This window comes from Schistocerca piceifrons, chromosome 3, assembly GCF_021461385.2.
Source record: "Schistocerca piceifrons isolate TAMUIC-IGC-003096 chromosome 3, iqSchPice1.1, whole genome shotgun sequence".
NCBI lineage: Eukaryota > Metazoa > Arthropoda > Insecta > Orthoptera > Acrididae > Schistocerca > Schistocerca piceifrons.
This window is the reverse complement of record NC_060140.1, coordinates 584361540-584384265: the sequence shown is the minus strand read 5'-3', so window position 1 is coordinate 584384265 and position 22726 is coordinate 584361540. Positions and strand designations below refer to the sequence as shown.

General features: G+C 40.3%; 1 protein-coding gene across 1 annotated transcript in view; it reads left to right on the top strand.

Annotated features, from left to right (window-relative positions):
- LOC124789300 (calmodulin-binding transcription activator 1) overlaps nucleotides 1-22726 on the top strand; it is a 1803646-nt gene that overhangs the window by 1714470 nt on the left and 66450 nt on the right. Inside the window, exon 27 of the mRNA XM_047256611.1 lies at nucleotides 617-810. Coding sequence (XP_047112567.1) covers nucleotides 617-810 — 194 coding nt within the window. The remainder of the gene's footprint in view (nucleotides 1-616; nucleotides 811-22726) is intronic.

Genomic DNA, 22726 nt, shown 5'->3' with positions numbered 1-22726 from the left:
GTTATCAGTAACATTATCATTGCTATCACACAGTGTAGGTACTGATTGTGTCTTACCATTGGTGTACTTGATATAAACCCAGAATCTCTGGATTTTCTGCCAAATTTTGAGCTCGACTTTTGTTGTGGAAACTATTAAAAGAATCTCACATTGAAGTCTGCACTCAAGTTCAAACTTTAGTAAAACATCATCATTCTTGGAGATTTTGTGTTCTTTTAAATTTGACATTTTTTATTGCTTCTGCAACAGTGTTCTGTACTGTTTTGTGTACCAAGGGGATCAGTACCATCTCTTATAAATTTATTTGGTGTACATATCCCAAAACAAAAAGTTTCAAACTAAGCTTCTGGGTTGTGTAGATTCCATTTTAGCTTTTTATGCAGCTGGACATCACTGAGTTGTTCATAGGGTTTTCATTTATTGAGGAAGTATTACTAGATAGCCACAATATGGAACTCTCATAATTGTGAATTGATTGTGCATTGTGAACTAGCAGGAAACTTACGAAATTGAATGTGTTAAAAAATATGCCTGTTGCCACTTTTGACTAAATTAATTATGCAGATTTTGAGCTTAATTTTTATCATTTAGTAATTTGTTACCTTCTTTTTTGCAGTATGCATACTTCAAGCAGATGACTCATGCAGCAATGGTGATACAGAATGGGTTTCGATCATATTGCGAGCACAAGCGTTTTAAGAAAAGTCAGGAAGCTGCTGTTTGCATACAAAACTACTACCGCAATTACAGGGAGCAGGGGGGGAGAGGGAGTCGTGAGAGCACACCTAGTGCAACAAGCAGCAGCCTCAAGTAAGTCTGCTCCCTCCCTCCAGCCTGCTTCACTGTGGTGGCGCTGTGGTAGTATCTGTATTTCTGTGGTGGGTTCAAACCAACTTACTTGTCTAGTACCTCAGACGCATGCATGTCTATCCAAATTTTCTTACACTAACTGATTGGTAGCATGAAATTTTTAACTAGATGCTCACAAATGTAAGTAGCAGATTTAGTTACAGTAGTTTGAAAAAAGTGCTTCTTAATTTCATTTATTAAGTGTACTGGCTAATGTCTGTTGTAATGTTGTTTGTGATGGTTTATGAATGATTCATGGATTTGCAGAATGAGGTAGCTGCACAAAGCTCAAACCCAAAGAATGTAGGTAAGTTTAGAGCAGCAATTTCAGAGCATTGTGCATAAAAAAAGACAGTTAAAAAGCTAATTTTGAGGATAAATCCTCAAATAACAGAGAAGCAAGAGTAAAAATCAGAATTTCACAGCCTTATATTCTTGAATGATATGGATCATCAATTAAACATAATAGAAGGAGATGTGAAATATCACAGTAAGCAACTGATCAACTGACTGATTGATTTGAGGAACGTGACCAAACAGCGAGGTCATTGGTCCCATCAATAAGGGAAGGATGGGAAAGAAAGTCGGCAGTGCCCTTTCAAAGGAACCATTCTAGCATTTGCCTAAAATGATTTAGGGAAATCACAGGAAACCTAAATCAGGATGGCCGGATGTGGGTTTGAACCATCGTCCTCCCGAATGGAAGTCCAGTGTGCTAACCACTGCGCCCCCTCACTCGGTAGTAAGCAACTGATTGGGCAAGAATGAATTCTGTAACTGTAGAATGATAATCTTGAGAACTACAGTGGTCTGTGCTATTCTATGCCAGTATATATATTTATTGAAAAAGCAGTGATTAATGTACTGGGCAGACAAATTCAGAGTGAAAATAAATATTCATTATGTGATACTGTAAGCATGAATTTAAAAATAAATAACAGTGAAAGTCAAATAACATCTACTTGATTGTTATTATGTAACTTGCTGATTACCAGTCATTGGTCAGTTATTTACTTATCAGTTCTTTTATATTTGTTTTTACAAAGCACTTGCTTCTCACACCCACCCCCACTCCTAGTGGTGATGGACGTGTCTTGCACCACATTGATATTATGTGTACTAAGCATCATTAAAAATTTTCCATGAATGCTAGAGTTATGGTTACAAGTCACCCTCTTCCATCCTCTTCCTACCCTTGTAACTAGGGATGTACTGTATCTGTAGCAATTTTATTTTTTTCCAGGTAGTTAAGTCATACTCATTGATGCTACAGTGGCATATCCAAAATCAAGGGTGTACCCAGCAAGGGGTAGGGGAAGGTTGCTACACTCACTCCCTCTCCCTAGGGAAAATAATCTCAAGCCAAACTTGCATTCTTCCCCACTAAACAGACAGATAAATCAATTTGAAGAATGCTAGAACATACAATGGATACTGGCTAGTAGCAAGTGTACCCAGAGCTGTTTATCACAAATACCAGAACTGTTTAGTCATTCACTATGAAACTAACAGGAATCACTCCTCCCTTCACACCTCTGTCCCCAAATCTCTCCCCTCTTTACTTACCAATTACGATCCTCAAAGTAAGAGATCATTTGTTCCAGAGTTATAAAATTACAAGTGTTCACCCCATTCCTCGTAGATAGGGTTGCTAGATGTATCCTCAAAATACTTTTTTTTTTTCTAGATAACAAGTTTATGTGTATTAAGTTTGATTGAAATTTCTTTACATGTCCCAAGGTATGCAACATGTCATCCTCTACCCTCCCTTACCTCAACCTCATTGCTAGAACTGCAGTAGGTGGTCTAGTCTCAAAGTAGAAGTTCTCAGAACATTTATCCAATATTGGCACCTGGTTGGGAGTGGAGTAGCAAGTAACTTTGGCTGGAGCACAAGCCCTCATGAGCGAGGGGACACGATATACCCGTAGTGGAAGGGAAAGTGGTGAAGTATGGTAATGAGTGGACTGCAATGAAAACTGCAGGTGTGACAAGCAGACATTTAATGAATTCATTATTTCATCATAGTAACATATTCATTTTTTAAACTTGTTTACAAACATTGTATTATCATAGTATCAGAAATTAGCCATAGTTTTCATTCATTGAGCGTGTTCTAGGTGTAAAAAAAGTGTTTTGTCCGCTACAGTCATACTTAATTTATGGAGTAAGTTTATGATTTTGATTTCAATGAATATTCATTAAGATGTGACTCTTTGGCACTGAACATAATTCACAGAACCCCATGAATCCCCTTCAGCTGCTATTGGAAGTTAAAAATAGTGTTAATAAACATTTTTATGTCAGATACTGATCTTACTACTTCCTTTTATCTTCTTAACATAATGAAGTAATTTTTTTCGGAACTAGAAAGCAAGGAAGAAAGTGAAGAGGTAAAAATTATGATGATTCGTGTGATAATGATCTCAAGCTGAAAATTGGAAGACAGAAAATAAGAAACATTATTGAATTTTTTATGACAACAAAGGAATACTTTATCTGAATCTTTCAGCAATATTTACTTTATGTTATACCTGTCATTTTAACTTTATTGTAATGTGGCATCTTGTGATGCTCCCGAACTTTTGTCCGTGACTCTTCTAGCTTTGTGTGGAATGGAGATTACTTAACTCAAGTAAGATGATGATGAAAGAAAAGCATCAGTTTTTATAATTTCAGCACGACACTGTTAATGAACTGTAAGAGGTGGAAACATCAAATTAGACACTCTTATTTGTATATTAAAAAAAAAAAAAAAAAAACTGACACAAATTCCTAATACAACTGAACAGCTATTAGCTTGAAATGATCCTTGCTGGAATTATTATGGCTTATTCCGGATCCATTCAGAAGGCTGTACACTCTTGCACTAACATTTGTAGAAGATTCTCATTTGTTTTCACAGGACTGTGACAAATGACAGTCAAGTGTCAGTAAGTCTTTGAGCTCCACAAGCACAGTGGTAGCTCACAGGCTCATTATGTCAGATGTCAGTCATTGGCTCTTGTCCCATTGCACCTTGTACTGAACTTGATGGCTGCTAGTATATATCAAGGCAGCAGTGAGCTTCCAAGTGCTTCCAAGTGAACCTGATGGCTGAGATTACTTGCTCTGTCTCGTCTTATTTTTTCCCTCCGTAATATGTCGTCTGTTTATCAGTTTTGGTTAAGATTGCTCCAGACAATGTAGAATTTGCTTTATCTGTCACCTCCACCTCTATGCATTAAATGTCATCGGGACTGTCACTAATCGGTTTAATGACCCCCTAAGGGTAATCCTTTTTTGAACTAGATTACACAGTTCTCCCCCCCCCCCCCCCCTTTCTCTCTCTCTCTCTCTCTCTCTCTCTCACACACACACACACACACACACACACACACACACCTACCCACCCCCCACCCCCTCCTGGTCCCCATCCCTCCCTTCCTCTCCTTTACCACTACATGGTGGTGGCTGGGTGTACAGTACCAGTGCTGTGTTTTGATAGATAGGCTTGATTGGGGGTAGGACTCACATCTAGTGAGTATGTGGCTGGTGACCACGGGGTCCCGAACTGAGTCCTGGCATTGCTTCCACTTACTTATGCCAGGCTCCTCACTTTTATCTTTCCTATTTGGCCACCCTCAGCCAACTCTTGTTCTTTTCCGACCCTGACGCTATTAGGTTTCGAGGGCTAGGGGTCTTTCATTTCCAAACTATACTTCTACTGAGCCGAATATCTCCCGGGATAAGGAGATTACCTTCTATCAAGTGCCAACAGCCTTCTAGGAGGGCGGATGAGCAGCTAGAAGGAAGGGCACTCTCTTGCCCTTGGGGTGGGAAACTGCTCCTGAAGGTGGAGGAGCCACAAGGTGGCCAACGGCATAGAATGGAGAATGGAACGGGAAGCCACTCCATTAAAGACCTGGTGGGTATCCCAAGTATCAATAGCTTATGATGAAAAGCTCTTTGGTTAAATTCTCCGGAGGTAAAATAGTGCCCCATTTGGATCTCCGGGCAGGGGACAACTAAAGAGATACTGAAATCCAAAAGCATTAATGTAAGAAGGATAGCAACATGGAACGTCAACTCACTTCTTAAATGTGGTAAACAGGAAAACTTGAAAATGGAAATGAAACAAATGGATATTGATGTACAGGGAGTCTCAGAAATGAGATGGCCAAACGCTGGTGACTTTTGGTCAGGGGATTACAGAATCATGCACACTGGAACAGCACAAGACAATCCCAGGATTGCAGGAGTGGGAATTATCCTCAATAAAGAGATGGGATTAAGAGTAAAAGGATTTGTTCAACATAGTGAGAGGATAATTTATGTCAGATTGGAAACTAAACCAAGAGACACAATCATAATCCAAGTATACATGCCAACTACGGGGCACGAGGAGGATGAAATCTACATGATGTATGACCACCTTGAAGAAGTAATTGGCAGAATTAAAGGAGCTAAAAACCTAGTCATCATGGGAGATATGAATGCCGTTATTGGGGAAGGTAAAGAAGAGGGTGTGGCAGGGAATTTTGGATTAGGATTAAGAAATGAAAGAGGGGATAAACTGGTAGAATTCTGCCAAAGAAATAAACTTTGCATTACAAATACCTTATTTAATCATCATCCAAGAAGAAGATATACTTGGAAAATGCCTGGTGACGTTAACAGATATCAAATTGACTTCATATTAGTGAAGCAAAGATTTAAAAACAAAGTTAAGGACAGCAGATCATATCCAGGCTGTGATGTGGAAAGTGACCACATACTTGTTATGATGACGACTGAACTAAAATTCAAGAACATTAAAAAAAGAAGTACATGTAAATGGGATTTGACAAACCTGAAAAATGAAAATACACTGAAGCACTATCAACTAGAAACAGACAAGAAAACAAATACAGAGGGCTGCAATGACACCCAAAGCAGCTGGGAAAAAATAAAAACTGGTATTTTCGAAGCAGCAGAAGAAGTAATAGGAAAAGAAAGGACAGAGAAAAGGAAGGAATGGATCACCAATGACCTACTAAATCTGATGGAAGAAAGAAGGAAATTAAAAAAAAATCTGTGAATCGGGAAGACCAAGAGAAATACAAGAGTCTGGAAAACAGAATCAACAGAGAGGCGAAACAAGCAAGATAAAAATACCTTGATGATCTCTGTATTTCAGTTGAGAACAACATGAGAAAGGGAAATATTGACAAGGCCTATAAAAGTGTGAGACATTTCTTTGGAGACAGAAGAAACAAGTGTAGGGCTGTTCAGATGGCTCTGAGCACTATGTGACTTAACTTCTGAGGTCATCAGTCGCCTAGAACTTAGAACTAATTAAACCTAACTAACCTAAGGACATCACACACATCCATGCCCGAGGCAGGATTCGAACCTGCGACCGTAGCGGTCGCTCGGCTCCAGACTGTAGCGCCTAGAACCGCACGGCCACTCTGACCGGCTGTAGGGCTGTGGTGGATGAAAATGGCAATATGTTGGATGACGATGATGAAGTTGAAAGAAGATGGAAACAATATTTAGGAAAACTGTACAGTGGACCAGAACTGTCTGAAAACATCATGGAAGAAGAAACAGAAGTAGATGCACACAACATAGGTGAACCTATATTAAAGGAAGAGTTTGAACTAGCTCTGAAAAAATTGAAAAACAACAAATCGCTTGGTATAGACAATATCCCAGCTGAACTTCTGAAATCTGGAGGAGCAAAACTGAATCAGGAGTTGTATAATCTTGTTTTCAACATGTACATGCAGGGTAAAATTCCTACAGACTTTGAGAATGACCCCCATTCCAAAGAAAGCAAATGCTACAAGATGTGAGAATTATAGGACGCTCAGCCTAGTTAATCATGCCTCTAAAATAGTAACCTCAATTATCCTAAAACACATAGAACAAAAAGTCGAAGCTTCCCTCTCTGAAGACCAGTTTGGATTCCAGTAAGATAGAGGAACTAGAGAAGCAATATTTGCTCTAAAACTAATAATAGAGAAACGACTAGACAACATACATAGCTTTTGTAGATGTAGAGAAAGCCTTTAACAATGTTAAATGGGATAAGATGTTTGAGGTACTAAAAAAAGTAGGAATAGACTATAAAGATAGAAAAATGATATGGAACCTGTACAAAAACGAGACAGCAGTTATCTGTGGACAGACAAAACAAGAAGAGGTGCAGATACGGGAAGGTGTCCAACAAGGTTGCACACTATCCCCTGTTATCTTTAACCTATACATTGAAGAAGTGCTGAAAAAAGTAAGGGAAAATTTACAGACAAGTGTAGTAATTCATGTCCATTGAATAGATATGATAAGATATGTTGATGATATAGCTGTCCTAGATGAAAGTGAAGATCTTTAGTCCTACTGAATAGAATGGATAAAGTTATGGGGGAAGAATATAACATGAGAATTAATAAAGCAAAAACAAAAGTAATTGCATGCAACAAAAAAGATCAAGTGAAAGTCCAAGTTCATGTAGGCAATGAACTGCTTGAACAAGTTGATAAATTTACCTATCTGGGCAGCAATATTACCAGGGATGGAAGGAGCAAGGCAGAAGTGAGAAGTAGAATTGCTCAAGCAAAGGCTGCTTTTAACAAGAAGAAAAACATCTTAACATCTAAGAGCATCAGTCTTGAAATCAGGAAAAGATTTTTGAAATCATATGTGTGGAGTGTGGCATGCTATGGGTGGGCAACATGGACTCTCGGGACAGAGGAAGACCAGAAGCTAAATTCTTTTGAAATGTGGTGCTATAGACGCATGCTCAAAATAAAATGTATCACAAAAGAAGTGGTTCTGGACATAGAGGAATATGTCGAGGGAAAAAGACCAAGAGGAAGACCACGGCTGAGGTACATGGATCAAATCGTGAAAGATGTGGGATGTAACACATATAAAGAAATAAAGATAAAAGCTGAGAAAAGCTCAAAGACGCACCAAATGGAGACAAGCTGCCATTGTAGCTGTTGCAAACCAATCCTTGGATTGACTGCTACAGAAGAAGAAGAGGCTTGATTGGGTGTTTGTGTTGGATGGTGGTTAGAGGGTTGATAATTGGGGCAAGGAGTTTGGGGCAGGTGGCTAGTGGGTCAGAGGGTGGTAGCTGATTTGCTGGGGGAGTGGTGACAGGTGCACGGGATGGGCATGTTTGCACAGGCATTAGAGCCAGTGGGGAGTGGCACAGACACACAGAAGGTGACAAGGGGATGTGAATTGGGAGGTTTTCATAGGATGGAGGAGGGAGAAACTGTTGCATGGAGAGTGTGGAGACAATGGTTTGCTGGAAACTGAAGCCAGGATGGCGGCAAGAGTGGAGGGTGTACTGCAAGGATAACTGCCATCTGCTTAGTTCTAAGAAACTGATGGTGGAGGGAAGGACCCAGAGAGCCTGAGGTGTGAGGCAGCCATTGAGTTTAAGCATGCTATGCTCAGTTGTTCTTGGCGACAGTTTGGCAATGGCCATTCATCTCGGTGGACAGCTGATTGGTAATTGTACCAACTAGAGAGCTGTGCAGTGTTTTCAGTGGGATTGGTATAAGACATGGTTGCTTCCACAAGTGACCCAGCCTCTGATGGGGTAGGATAAGCCTGTGAAAGGTCTGCAGTAGGAATTGTTGAGTGGGGTAAATAGGGCAAGTCTTGCACCTGGGTTTCCCACAGTGATATGATTTCTGCAGCAAGAGACTGGGCCACCTGTGAAAGCAGCCATGCCATATACTACTCTGCCTCAGACTTTACAGATCTTTTCTTTTTATGTTTGTATGGCTACCAAACAGCTGTCGATCAGGATGAATGACCACCACCGAACTGTTACCAACAACAAGGTTGACAAACCAGTGACACAATATACGGATGAGCATAATCTGCTCAACTTCATAGCTGCTTCACAACCCATGCCATCTGGATCCTTCCATCCATCACCAGCTTCTCTGAACTGTGTAGATGGGAATTATCCTTGCAATACACCTTCTTCTCCCATAACCGACGTGGCCTCAGTCTCCAGTAACCTGTTGTCCCCAAACCCTTCACCCAACAGTTTCTTTCACCTCTATCCTGTCAACCCCCTCCCGTTTTGCATCCCCACATCATATTCAGCATGCACTAATCTCCACCGGCTTTGACACATATGCACACATGTTCAGCCTGTGTGAGTGCCACCCTTCCCTCCCACATTTCTAGGCAGCAAACCTGCACTTTACTGGAACTCACAATCTGTGTACATTTGTCAATTGAGCTCCTCCTTTTTGTAATACTCATCCAATACTCTACTCATCTTCTAGTCGGAGAATCATGATCTGTCAGTTTATCTGTAATTTGTCTATGCCAACCCGTACAAACTGCCAGCTGTATTCTGTGACATAATAGGTATCTTGAATGGTATGTTCAATATTTGTAAACTATTTAAAGGACTAAATAGACTGACGATCAGGCGGATACTACTAGTGTCCATTGAAATTTCAATGACATCAGCTGTCGATTATCAAGCTGCTGACACTGCAAATTCTACTTAAAGTGACAAGTCCATTTTATTATCTGCTTAACTTTAATATTTCATATTCGGCTGTCATATTGTAATAGTGTATAGCCATTGGTATGCACTCTTCTTGGGGTTTGGACTTACTGCTGTGTAATGGAATGGCCAAATTAACTGGATGCAAAGATGTATGTCAATGTTCATATTTCTGATTGCTTGACAACCTGGCTGATGCACTTACTGTACCTTAAAAACTAAATTAGACTTACCATACTTAGCATATGATTACTATGTGTGTGTGCAAACTTAACATAATATTTTGTGCTTTTTCTGTCTTTTGAATGCTAATATTTATAAGTACTATCAACAATGTAGGAAAAAACAGATTGCTAATTACCATAAAGAAGAAATGTCAGGCTGCAGATAGGCACAATTAAAAGACACTCACATAAAGTTTTCAGCTACAGCCTTCAGTGAAAAATAAAAGGCTCTCTCTTCTCTCTCTCTCTCTCTCTCTCTCTCTCTCTCTCTCTCCCTCCCATGCACACACACCATTCACACACACACACAGAGGAAGTAACACCTCAAGCTCACAAGACTGCCAACTCCAGCATCTGGTGCCAGAATGCTGTAGTTGGCAATCTGCTTGCTCGTGTGTGTGTGTGTGTGTGTGTGTGTGTGTGTGTGTGTGTGTGTGTGTCACTTTTACTGACAAAGGCTGCAGCTGACATCTTTATGTGAGTGTCTTTTAATTGTGCCTGTCTGCAACTTGACATATCTTCTTTACGGCAAGTATCAGTCTGTCTTTTCCTAAATTGTTGGTATTCCTACCTGGAGTTTCCACTGTCTGATATTTACAAGTACTGTATGTTTTGGGGAACTGAAACAAATTCTTTGGGTTATTTGACACCCCATCCTGTACTCCTGTCTCAGCAGTTTATTCTCATGCTCCAACTACAGGGCTTACAGTTGTCTCATTGCTAATGTGCCAATATGTTTTAGTGTATTTCTTTACAATCTTTGCACTAATTAGCGCTTCTTCAGCATCACCTATGTAGTTATAGTTTTAGTTAATGAGCTAAGGGTTTTACTCTTTTATTATCTGCAGTTTCTAATGAAGATATAAATTTCAAGTCTCAATTCATAACATGTATGTGTCTGAGGTAGATGACATTATTGATTTGAAAGTAAGTCGGTTGTTACTCCCCATTACATGTTTTTATGTATTTCAAAGGTATTTTTATTTCATCTATACTAAGAAATGATCTAAAACTTTATGACAAATCATCATGAAAGTAGAGGTTTCATATAATTACAAACATTGCTCATAAAATAAAAGCAATGAATTTTCAACTAAAAAAAACAGTTATTTGAATGTAAAATCAACACAATATGCCATAGGGATTACTGGACATGTAGCTGTGAGTAGTGTTGCATGTATCCTTCAATGTGTAATGATCCTTCATTTTACATGCACACATTTTTGTTTTATTGTGATATCCTTTTAGCAGTATGTCTGTGGCATTGTGTGTTTTTGTCTCCTATTGGAATAGGAAGCATGTATTGGTTGCACCTGTGGTTTCAATGCTTGCAAGAAAATTATGTGTAAGTAATGAACTTGTGGTAATATGCTTCATCCTCAGATCCAGATGTTCTGTATGAAATTGAGAGAAGTGTATTTGACAGTTTTAATTATCCTTACTAATATTTTTAAATTGTTGGCAACAGATTTCTGCTATTATTTTCAGAACATGAACAGTTTACTTCTTACTGTCTGAAACATGCACAAATGAAAAAAAAGGAGAATTCAGAAATCCTTCACCAAACACCAGGAATCCCATATAACATAGGCTCTCATAACTTACTATCACCATGTGTAATGGAGTTGTTCAACTCAGCACTGCATCTAAGTTCGCCATTTGTAGCAACTAAGTATTTGTTAGTTCCTGTAATATGAAGTGAAAAATATCTCTGTCACAACAATGTCATTTTCCAAGCTACTGCAATGGAATTATTCATCAGTGTTATGAAAAGAATAGACTGCTTCTCATGATATACAGGAGATGGAACAAAAAGACTGATATATATTTGAGATTTTGGCCAAAACACCCTCTTCTAACATGGAAAACACACACATTCGTGCAAGCACAACTTGTACACACATGACCACTATCTCTGGCCACTGAGGCCAGACTGTGGGCAACTGTGCCTAATGGAAGGAACAATCTGTGGGTGGTGGGTGTAATGAGGAGGCTGGGGTGCAGAGTGGGAGGGATAGCAGGGTAGGGGTGGGAAGAGAGTGTATTGATGCTCGTGGGAGCATGCGGGGATCTAGTGGGGATAGGGTAGTAGGGCTGCTAGGTAGTGGGTGCATTGCTGGAATAGGGGACTGTGTAGTGCTGGAGTGGCAGCAGGGAAGGAGATAAGTGAGTGAAGGACAGGGACTAGCAAATGTTAAGGTACAGGAACATGGTATATGCTCCAGGAAGAATTCCCACCTGTGCAATTCTTGAAAGCTGGTTTTGATAGGAAGGATCCAGATGGTGCAGGCTGTGAAGCAGTCATTGGAGTGCAGCTTAGTGTGTTAGGCAACATATTCAGCAACTAGGTGGTTCAGCTGTCTGTTGGCCACAGTTTGTTGATGGCCATTCATATGAACAGGCAGCTGATGGTTGTCATGGCCACATAGAAAGCAGCACAATGGTTATAGCTTAGTTTGTAGATCACATGACAGTTTTCACATGTAACCCTGCCTTTGATGGGATAGGTGATGCCTGTGACTGGACTGAAGTAGGTGGTTTTGGGAGTCTGGGTCTGTTGCAGAGATTTGAGCCATGAGGCGAGGGACCTGGAGCAGGTGTGGAGGTTGAGTGGGTGGCAGAATACTGCCATGGGAGGGGTGGGAAAGATAGTTGAATAGGATACTCCACATTTCAGGGCATGACAAGAGGTAGTCAAAACCCTGGTGGAGAATGTGGTTCAGTTGCTTTAGTCCTGAGTGGTAATAAGTCATGAGGGGAGTGCTACTTTGTGGCCAGATGGTGGGAATGTGTGAGGTGGTAGGTTACTGGAGAGACAAGGCATGGGAGCACTGTTTCTGTACTCAGGTAGGAAGGGTAATTTTAGTCAGCGAAGGCCTCAGTGAGATCCTTGGTATACATCTAGAGGGACTGCTCATCACTACGGATGCAATGGCCAGGGGTGGCTAGGCTGTATGTGAGGGACTTCTTTGTGTGGAACAGTTGGCAGCTGATGAACTGTACGTATTGCTGGTAATTGCTAGGTTTGATATGCATGGAGATACTGATGTAGCCCTCATTGAGGAAGGTAGCTTGTTTGGTTGAGGAGGAATAGGTGAAGCAAATGGGGGAGAAAGTGTTGAGGTTCTGGAGGGACCGTACATCCAGATCATGAAAATATCAATGTATCTGAACCAAGTGAGGGATTTGCAATTTTGGGTGCTTAGGCTCATGAATAGGTTAGAATAGGATGGTGCCATTTAGGTGGCCATTACTGTACCACAGATTCATTTATAGATGAAGACTTGAAAGGTGAAGTACTTGCAGGTGAGGATGTAGTTGGTGATGCTGACCAGGAAGGAGGCTTCAAGTTTGTAGTCAGTTGAACATTAGGAAAGGTAGTGTTCAATAGTGGCAAGGCCTTGGGCAGTAGAGATGGTACTGTAGAGGGAGGTGGCATCATTAGTGATGACACAGTACTGTTTGGTAAAGATACAGCAACTATTGAGAGCCGGTGTGGGAATTGGTTGGTGTCTTTTATATAGGAGTGCAAGTTACAGGTTGGTGTCTTTTATATAGGAGTACAGGTTACAGGTAATAGGCTGAAGGTGTTATTCCACAAGAGTAGAGAGTCTCTCAGTGGATGCACAGTAACCACTCACAAAGGGGTTTCCTGGTTGGTTGGGTTTATGAACTTCAGGAAACCTGTAGAAAGTGGTGGGGGGGGGGGGGGGGGGGGGGGGAAGAGATTGAGGGAGAGATTGAGAGAGAGGGGGAGAGAGACTCAGGCAAAAGGTTCTGGGGTGTATCTAGGTAATTGAGGAGCAACTAGAGATCCAGTTGGGTTTCTGGAATGGAGTCATTGTGGGAGGGTTTGTAAGTGGACAAATCTGACAGCTGTCAGAGTCCTCCTGTCAGATAATCCCTGTGGTTCAAATCACAGTGGTGGAACCTTTGTCAGGAGGTGGGTGATTATAAGGTCAGGATCAGATTTTAGGTGCTGGATTGCAGTTCTTTGTGCAGATGTAAGGTTAGATTGCATTTTGTGGGATTTGGGGAACGGTGAGATGGGGTGGGAGGTTCAGAAATTCTGTAATGTTAACAGGGGTGATTTGGGGGCAGTGGGGAGGATCATAATTGGATGGAGGAGTGAACTGAGTCATGAGGGTTTCACCATTGGGTTTGGATTGAGCCTGACAGTAGGGTTGGTGGCAAAAACATGTTTCCACTGTATGGTCCGGGAGAAGGACAGAAGGTTTTTAATTAGTCCAGCATGATTGAGTTTGGGAGTGGGGCAAAAGGTAAGACCTTTGGAAAGGACTGATACTTGTGTGGAAATAAAGCTTTTGGAGGAAAGGTTCATGACTGTGTGTTTGGCCTGCTTAAATTCTTTATTTCATTTAGTGGTGGGAGGAAGTTTCTGAGAGCTATCTGTGAAAGGAGTCATCTGATGTACCAACTAACCTGCAACCTTTGTGCTGCTTTCTATGTGGGCATGACAATGAACAAGATGCCTCTCCACATATATGGCCACCAACAAACTGTGTTCATAAGACAACTGGACTACCCGGTTGCTGAAAATGCTGCGCAACAGAACGTGCTTTACTTTGGTGACAGCTTCACATCCTGCACCATCTAGATCCATCCTACCAACACAGCATTGTGGAAGTGTGCAGGTGGGCACTCTTCCTATAATCCTATGTTCCCATAACACTCCTGGCCTCAACCTTTGCCAGTCGCTGTTCTTCATCCTTTCACCCACTTATCTTCTTCTCTGGTGCTTAGTGTCACTCCAGCACTACACATCCTTGTATTCCATCTGTGCACCCACTAATCTTTTGTACTCTTTCTATTTCTCTCCTTTTCTGCTGCTACACTCTCCACTCCCCATCCTCAAACCTTTCGGCAGCATCTAGCAGCCCTAGTACCCTGTGCCCACCATGTCCCTGCATGCTCCCAAAAGCATCACTACACACTATTCCCACCCCTACCCTGCTATCCCTCTCCCTCCCAACCCCAGCCTCCTCCTTAGCCCAACCACCCATGGCTTGCTTCTCCTATCAAGTGCATTTGAAAACAGTCCGGTCTCAGTGGCTAGAAACAGTGGCCATGTGTGTGTGAGTCGTGCTTTCTTAAATGTGTGTTTTTTCTATTTTAGAGGAAGGCCTTTTGGCTGAAAACTCAAATAGGAGCATTAAACATAAAATGTTCAGAATTATACAAGATCACACATGAAAAATATGTTACTTTTCCTTTAAATCCAATCTTTACTTGTGTTTATGTGTGGGGGAGAGGAGGTCGATTTTCATATCTTAAGTTATTATATCTTAATTTCTCTCAAGACTGTATATTTACAAAAGTAGTATGTTAACTGTGTTAACTATGAATGCATTTTTATTGTTTTTACTTATGTTAAATAGTCTTAGTTATGTACGGTTTCTTAAGGATTTTACTGTATTAAACTAGAATATTTAAAGTTGCAGAATTTTAACATTCCAGTCACAGCTAAAGAGTTACGGCTGTATGGTTGTATTTATCAATAAGACATTCCTTCTTCAGAGATAAAGCACTAAAGGGTAGTAAATTGAGACATGTGTTCAGTAAAATTCAAGATATTGTATGATAGACTGAATATTTGGCTCAGGACGGATTAAACCAAGAAGTAGACTATTCTGAGCAACACACAAGAATTGGGTTTTTTAAATTACATCTGGTATTGCAGGGAAAATAACCAGTAGATGTTCAAGTTCTTACATAGATGATAATAGCTGTAAAGTGGTAGTGATGGGAGCATGAACAAAGATTGTGGTGGAACAAACATACAAATACAAACTCGTAGTTCAGTGAGAATGAAGAATATTTCAAAGTATTCAGGCAACAATGAAAGCATCTGCCTATTTTAACAGCAATACTTATTGTAACACACACAAATAAAATATATGTTGACTGAGGTATTATCAGTGTGATTGATTGTTGGTGTGTTTTAGTGTCTCCAGCCAAGCTGATGATTTGATGTTGTACACAAGGTTTTGGTTAATAAAATGGTTACATTCTTCAGTTGCTCAAAGCAGTGACCTCTGTGTTTCCTACTTGAACTGCCACCAGACCAGTTTGATCATCAATATAGGGTAACAGCTGATATACACTGGTGGAAAACAAAAAATCACAACACCAAGAAGGAATGGTGCGACATAAATGAAAATTGGTAGGTGTGTTTATACATCTGAAATATGATGTATATTTAAATTTTGCACCAGTTGCATAAGAGTGGTGCTAGGAGTGCCACTATGAAGATACAAATCAGGTTTGTTTAAATAAACACTGTAATGGACGTGAGTGTTAGCTACCTTTGAGACTGGATGTGTCAATTTGATGTGAGTGAAGAATGCCTTTAAGGCATCAAGGATGCCATTATCAACACCTTACTGAGTTTGAACAAGGTCATGTAATAGGACTATGAGAAACTGGATGTTCCTTCTGCAATATTGCAAGAAGACATGGCAGGAATATAGCCACTGTACATGATTGCTGGAAGCAGTTGTCACAAGGATGTATGGACACAGGAAGACTGGGGTCCAGATGACTACATGGCATTACCACAAAATAAGACCATCAAGTTCAGTTTACAGCTCTGCCGCATCATAATGCAACTGCAGAGCAATTTGAGCAGTAGTTGGCACTATAGAGACCAACAAACTCTTACAAATTGGTCACTTCAAGAATGGCTCCAAGCTAGATGCCGTGTAGTGTGCATTCCACTGAACCCACACCACTCCCATTTCTGACTTCAGTGGTGTCAAGTGAGAGAGAGGACAGGTTGTAGACCTGTTGTATTTTTGCTGAAAGCTGATTCAGCTTCGGTGTCAGTGATGGCCATGTTGGTTAGAAGGAGGCCAGTTGAGGGCCTGCAACCAACATGACTTTGTGTTAGACACACTGGACCTACACCTGGAGGTGTGGTCCAGAGTGCATTTTCATATGACAGCAGGAGCACTCTCATGATTATCCCATGCACAATGACTGCAAATTTATGTGTTGATTTGTTGATCCGACTTGTTGTGCTGCCATTCATGAACAGTGTTCCAAGGAGTGTTTTCCAGCAGGGTAACACTGACCCACATACCGCTGTTGGTTGGTTGTTTGATCTGGAGTAGGGGACCAAACAGCTAGGTCATTGACCCCATCAGATTAGGGAAGAATGGGGAAGGAAGTTGGCTATGCCCTTTCGAAAGAGCCATCCTGTTATTTGCCTGTAGCGATTTAGGGAAAACGTGGAAAACCTAAATCAGGATGGCTGGACGTCCTCCCAAGTGCGAGTCTAGTGTGCTAACCACTGGGCCACCTTACTTGGTCACACTGATGTTGTGACCCAACATGCTTTACAGATTGTTGATGTGTTGCTCTGGCCTTCATGATTACCAGATCATATGGACATTATTGGATGACAACTGCAGCATCATCCACAAACAGCCCTGACCATCCCTGTATTGATCAACCAAGTGCAACAGGCATGGAACTCCATCTCACAAACTGACATCCAATGCCTGTACAACACTTGCATACATATTTACGTGCTTTCATTCAACATTTTGGCAGTTACAATGGTTATTACTGTACCAGCATTTCCCATTTGGAATGGCTTATATCGCACTTACATTAACCTGTGAGCTTGCAACGTTAGTCACTTACATATGTTACCTAGACAAATGTATTCCTGAAATTTCATTACTATACCTTAATTATTTTTTGGTGTTGTGAATTTTTTTCAGTCAGTGTATAATTAGAGAGAATTGGAGAGTATGCAACATAGTGGAGGATTAGCTTAAGCTAGGTGGTGGAGCCATCTGTATCTTGTAAAAATAGCTTCCCTCTGTAAAATTCTGAAGTTTTGATACTTGAACTAAATATCTAGAGCAAACATAGCTGTTATCCAAAGCTTTTACATTGTGTGTTGTATAATTTTCATTGAAATGTGGTATAATTCCAATACTGAAATAGGATATAAGTCGAATATTGAACCTCATTTGTCTCTTCTGAGATTGTTACTTTTGTTATTGCTAGTGTAGATGGCAGAAAAGTCCTTTCACATGCTCTGAAGAATGAAACAGCATTACCATAGTTTAAATTTCATTTGATGATATTTGTTTCATTGGTAATGGGGCTGGGTGGATGGTGATAGCTAGCTGTTGTGGAAAAATTGTGCAAATGATATACTAACAACAGAATTCTGTGACAACAAAGTGAGTAAAGATGGTATGGTAGAGACTTAGACATGTGGGGAAAGCTACTTTGGATGGGATAGGTAGAGTGGTCAGAATAAGTCTCATTTTGGAGCACAATTTCAAAAAACACAGTCATAGTAGAGAAATTGGTTAAGGGACACAAAGCAAAATAGCGTTGCACTGCTGTTGTGCCAGTGAGGAATTTACAGGATTTTGATGTGGCTACAATTGGTTGGGAAATCTTTTTGAGGACTGATGAAGCATCTGCTCATATAAAAGTATGTGTAAAGACAGGACTGCTTTGTGGAATATGTAGAAGTTTTTATTGAAAAGTAGCTACTGCTTCTGTAAAGGTCAGTATTAATAAATAGTATTTCTGTTGTTTCATTCAGACATATGGTTTGACATTAGACTTCATTCCTACTTAACAGTTACAGAGAATGAAATTTAGACCATCCAGTATTAAACCAAAACTCTTTGTTCCTCATTTGGTATACTTTTTTATATATCTATTGTGTCAGTCCATAGCCAAAATGCTTTTTTTGAATATATTGTCACATGTGACATAACTGGATAGGGTATGTACTGGAAAGTATATATGAATAGGCTTTTAAAAAATTTCATTTAAATAATTCTGAGCACTCACTTTTAGTAAAACTCTTCTTGCTTCTAAAAATTTTTACACAATAGTACTTTAAAGTTCTAAATAATTGCACCTATAATAAATATCAATGCCATGCTAATAACATTGTTGTTGTACAGCCCAAATACTTACCTGTAAACAGCAGTTATAGCTACAAAAAGTGTAGGAAAGTCTTGAATACAAACCAGTGTTATTAACGGTTGTGGATGACAATGAAGTCACATCAAAAGACCTTACCACCCTTTGCCACAGTCAACCATTGTAGATTAGTGCGACACACAGTCTACTTGAGTCAACTGCATCTAACCATCTCAGCAAACTTAATCTTCCATAGTAAGTGCAAAGATGGTGTTTAAACAAGTCTCCCATATTCATAAAGCTCAAAAAAAGAAAAAAAAATCTAGTGATTATGAGTCTGGAAACAAAAATGTGTTGAAATATGGGCCACTATGGCATACAGGAGTCATCTGTCCATTGACACAACAGGTTAAACACATCCTTCAGGTCCCCTCAAAGACTCATTAATTCCTGCAAACACATTTGGCAGCCATTGTCTGTAGTCACATGCATGTTCTCAATGGGAGAGCTGTACTACAATCCCATGAAATTCAAGAATTAATTCAGATGATCACTGGGCCAGGCTAATGAAATCTCTTTGACCAATACATCATTCATTAAAAATTTGGGTCAGGTATTGTCATATAAGATATGGAAGGTGAAGTGGCACCCCATCATCCTTAGACCAGATCCTTTGTCTTTCTGGAAGGAGATTATTCTGAATGTTGTTGTTGTTGTTGTTGTTGTCTTCAGTCCTGGGACTGGTTTGATGCAGCTCTCCATGCTACTCTATCCTGTGCAAGCTTCTTCATCTCCCAGTACCTACTGCAGCCTACATCCTTCTGAATCTGCTTAGTGTATTCATCTCTTGGTCTCCCTCTATGATTTTTACCCTCGACGCTGCCCTCCAATACTAAATTGGTGATCCCTCGATGTCTCAGAACATGGCCTACCAACCGATCCCTTCTTCTAGTCAAGTTTTGCCACAAGCTCCTCTTCTCCCCAATTCTATTCAATACCTCCTCATTAGTTATGTGATCTATCCATCTAATCTTCAGCATTCTTCTGTAGCACCACATTTCGAAAGCTTCTATTCTCTTCTTGTCTAAACTATTCATCGTCCACGTTTCACTTCCATACATGGCTACTTCCATACAAATACTTTCAGAAACGACTTCCTGACACTTAAATCTACACTCGATGTTAACAAATTTTTCTTCTTCAGAAACGCTTTCTTTGCCATTGCCAGTCTACATTTTATATCCTCTCTACTTCGACCATCATCAGTTATTTTGCTCCCCAAATAGCAAAACTCCTTCATACTACTTTAAGTGTCTCATTTCCTAATCTAATTCCCTCAGCATCACCCGACTTAATTCGACTACATTTCATTATCCTAGTTTTGCTTTTGTTGATGTTCATCTTATACCCTCCTTTCAAGACACTGTCCATTCTGTTCAACTGCTCTTCCAAGTCCTTTGCTGTCTCTGACAGAATTACAAGGTCATCGGCGAACCTCAAAGTTTTTATTTCTTCTCCATGGATTTTAATTCCTAATCTGAACTTTTATTTCCTTTATTGCTTGCTCAATATACAGATTGAGTAACATCGGTGATAGGCTACAACCCTGTCTCACTCCCTTCCCAACCACTGCTTCCCTTTCATGTCCCTCAACTCTTATAACTGCAAATGTAAATAGCCTTTCGCTCCCTGTATTTTACCCCTGCCACCTTCAGAATTTGAAAGAGAGTATTCCAGTCAACATTGTCAAAAGCTTTCTCTAAGTCTACAAATGCTAGAAATGTAGGTTTGTCTTTCCTTAATCTTTCTTCTAAGATAAGTCGTAGGGTCAGTATTGCCTCACGTGTTCCAACATTTCTACGGAATCCAAACTGATCTTCCCCGAGGTCGGCTTCTATCAGTTTTTCCAGTCGTCTGGAAAGAATTCGCGTTAGTATTTTGCAGCTGTGACTTATTAAACTGATAGTTCAGTAATTTTCACATCTGTCAACACCTGCTTTCTTTGGGATTGGAATTATTATATTCTTCTTGAAGTCTGAGGGTGTTTCACCTGTCTCATACATCTTGCTCCCCAGATGGTAGAGTTTTGTCAGGACTGGCTCTCCCAAGGCTGTTAGTAGTTCTAATGGAATGTTGTCTACTCCGGGGACCTTGTTTCGACTCAGGTCTTTCAGTGCTCTGTCAAACTCTTCACACACTATCATATCTCCCATTTCATCTTCATCTACATCCTCTTCCATTTCCATAATATTGTCGTCAAGTACGTCCCCCTTGTATAGACCCTCTATATACTCCTTCCACCTTTCTACTTTCCATTCTTTGCTTAGAACTGGGCTTCCATCAAAGCTCTTGATATTCATGCAAGTGGTTCTCCTTTCTCCAAAGGTCTCTTTAATTTTCCTATACGCAGTATCTATCTTACCCCCAGTGAGATAAGCCTCTACATCCTTACATTTGTCCTCTAGCCATCCCTGCTTAGCCATTTTGCACTTCCTGTTGATCTCAATTTTGAGATGTTTGTATTCCTTTTTGCCTGCTTCATTTACTGCATTTTTATATTTTCTCCTTTCATCAATTAAATTCAGTATTTCATCTGTCACCCAAGGATTTCTACTAGACCTCGTCTTTTTACCTACTTGATCCTCAGCTGCCTTCACTACTTCATCCCTCAAAGCTACCCATTCTTCTTCTACTGTATTTCTTTTCCCCATTATTGTCAATTGTTCCCTTATGCTCTTCCTGAAACTCTGTACAACCTGTGGTTTAGTCCATTTATCCAGGTCCCATCTCCTTAAATTCCCACCTTTTTGCAGTTTCTTCGGTTTTAATCTACAGTTCATAACCAATAGATTGTGGTCAGAGTCCACATCTGCCCCTGGAAATGTCTTACAATTTAAGACCTGGTTCCTAAATCTCTGTCTTACCATTATATGAACTATCTGATACCTTTTAGTATCTCCAGGGTTCTTCCATGTATACAACCTTCTTTCATGATTCTTAAACCAAGTGTTAGCTATGATTAAGTTATGCTCTGCGCAAAATTCTACCAGACGGCTTCCTCTTTCATTTCTTAGTCCCAATCCATATTCACCTACTATGTTTCCTTCTCTCCCTTTTCCTACACTTGAATTCCAGTCACCCATGACTATTAAATTTTCGTCTCCCTTCACTATTTGAATAATATCTTTTATCTCCTTATACATTTCATCAATTTCTTTGTCATCTGCAGAGCTAGTTGGCATATAAACTTGTACTACTGTAGTAGGCATGGGCTTCGTGTCTATCTTGGCCACAATAATGCGTTCACTGTGCTGTTGGTAGTAGCTTACCCGCACTCCTATTTTTTTATTCATTATTAAACCTACTCCTGTATTACCCCCATTTGATTTTGTATTTATAACTCTGTATTCACCTGACCAAAAGTCTTGTTCCTCCTGCCACAGAACTTCACTAATTCCCACTATATCTAACTTCAACCTATCCATTTCCCTTTTTAAAATTTCTAACCTACCTGCCCGATTAAGGGATCAGACATTCCACGCTCCGATCCGTAGAACGCCAGTTTTCTTTCTCCTGATAACGACGTCTTCTTGAGTAGGCCCCGCCTGGAGATCCAAATGGGGGACTATTTTACCTCCAGAATATTTTACCCAAGAGGACGCCATCATCATTTAATCATACAGTAAAGCTGCATGCCCTCAGGAAAAATTACAGCTGTAGTTTCCCGTTGCTTTCAGCAGTTCGCAGTACCAGAACAGCATGGCTATTTTGGTTAGTGTTACAAGGCCAGATCAGTCAATCATCCAGACTGTTGCCCCTGCAACTACTGAAAAGGCTGCTGCCCCTCTCCAGGAGCCACATGTTTGTCTGGCCTCTCAACAGGTACCCCTCCGTTGTGGTTGCACCTACGGTACGGCTATCTGTATCGTTGAGGTACGCAAGCCTCCCCACCAACGCCAAGGTCTGTGGTTCATGGGGGGGGGGGGGGGGGGGGTTATTCTGAATAGTATGGATAATTTGTCACAAAATTATTGATAGATGGCACCTTTCATTTTGTCCTGTAATATGTTCATGTCCTTTGTGTCCACCTCCTGTAATGGCTGTCTGTGCATTGTTACTGTAGTGAGCTTCATACGTTGCTTCCATGTTTGCTGGGGAGGATTTAGATCCTCCCACACATCATTATTGTGAAAATTTATTTGTTTAGTTTTAACATAAT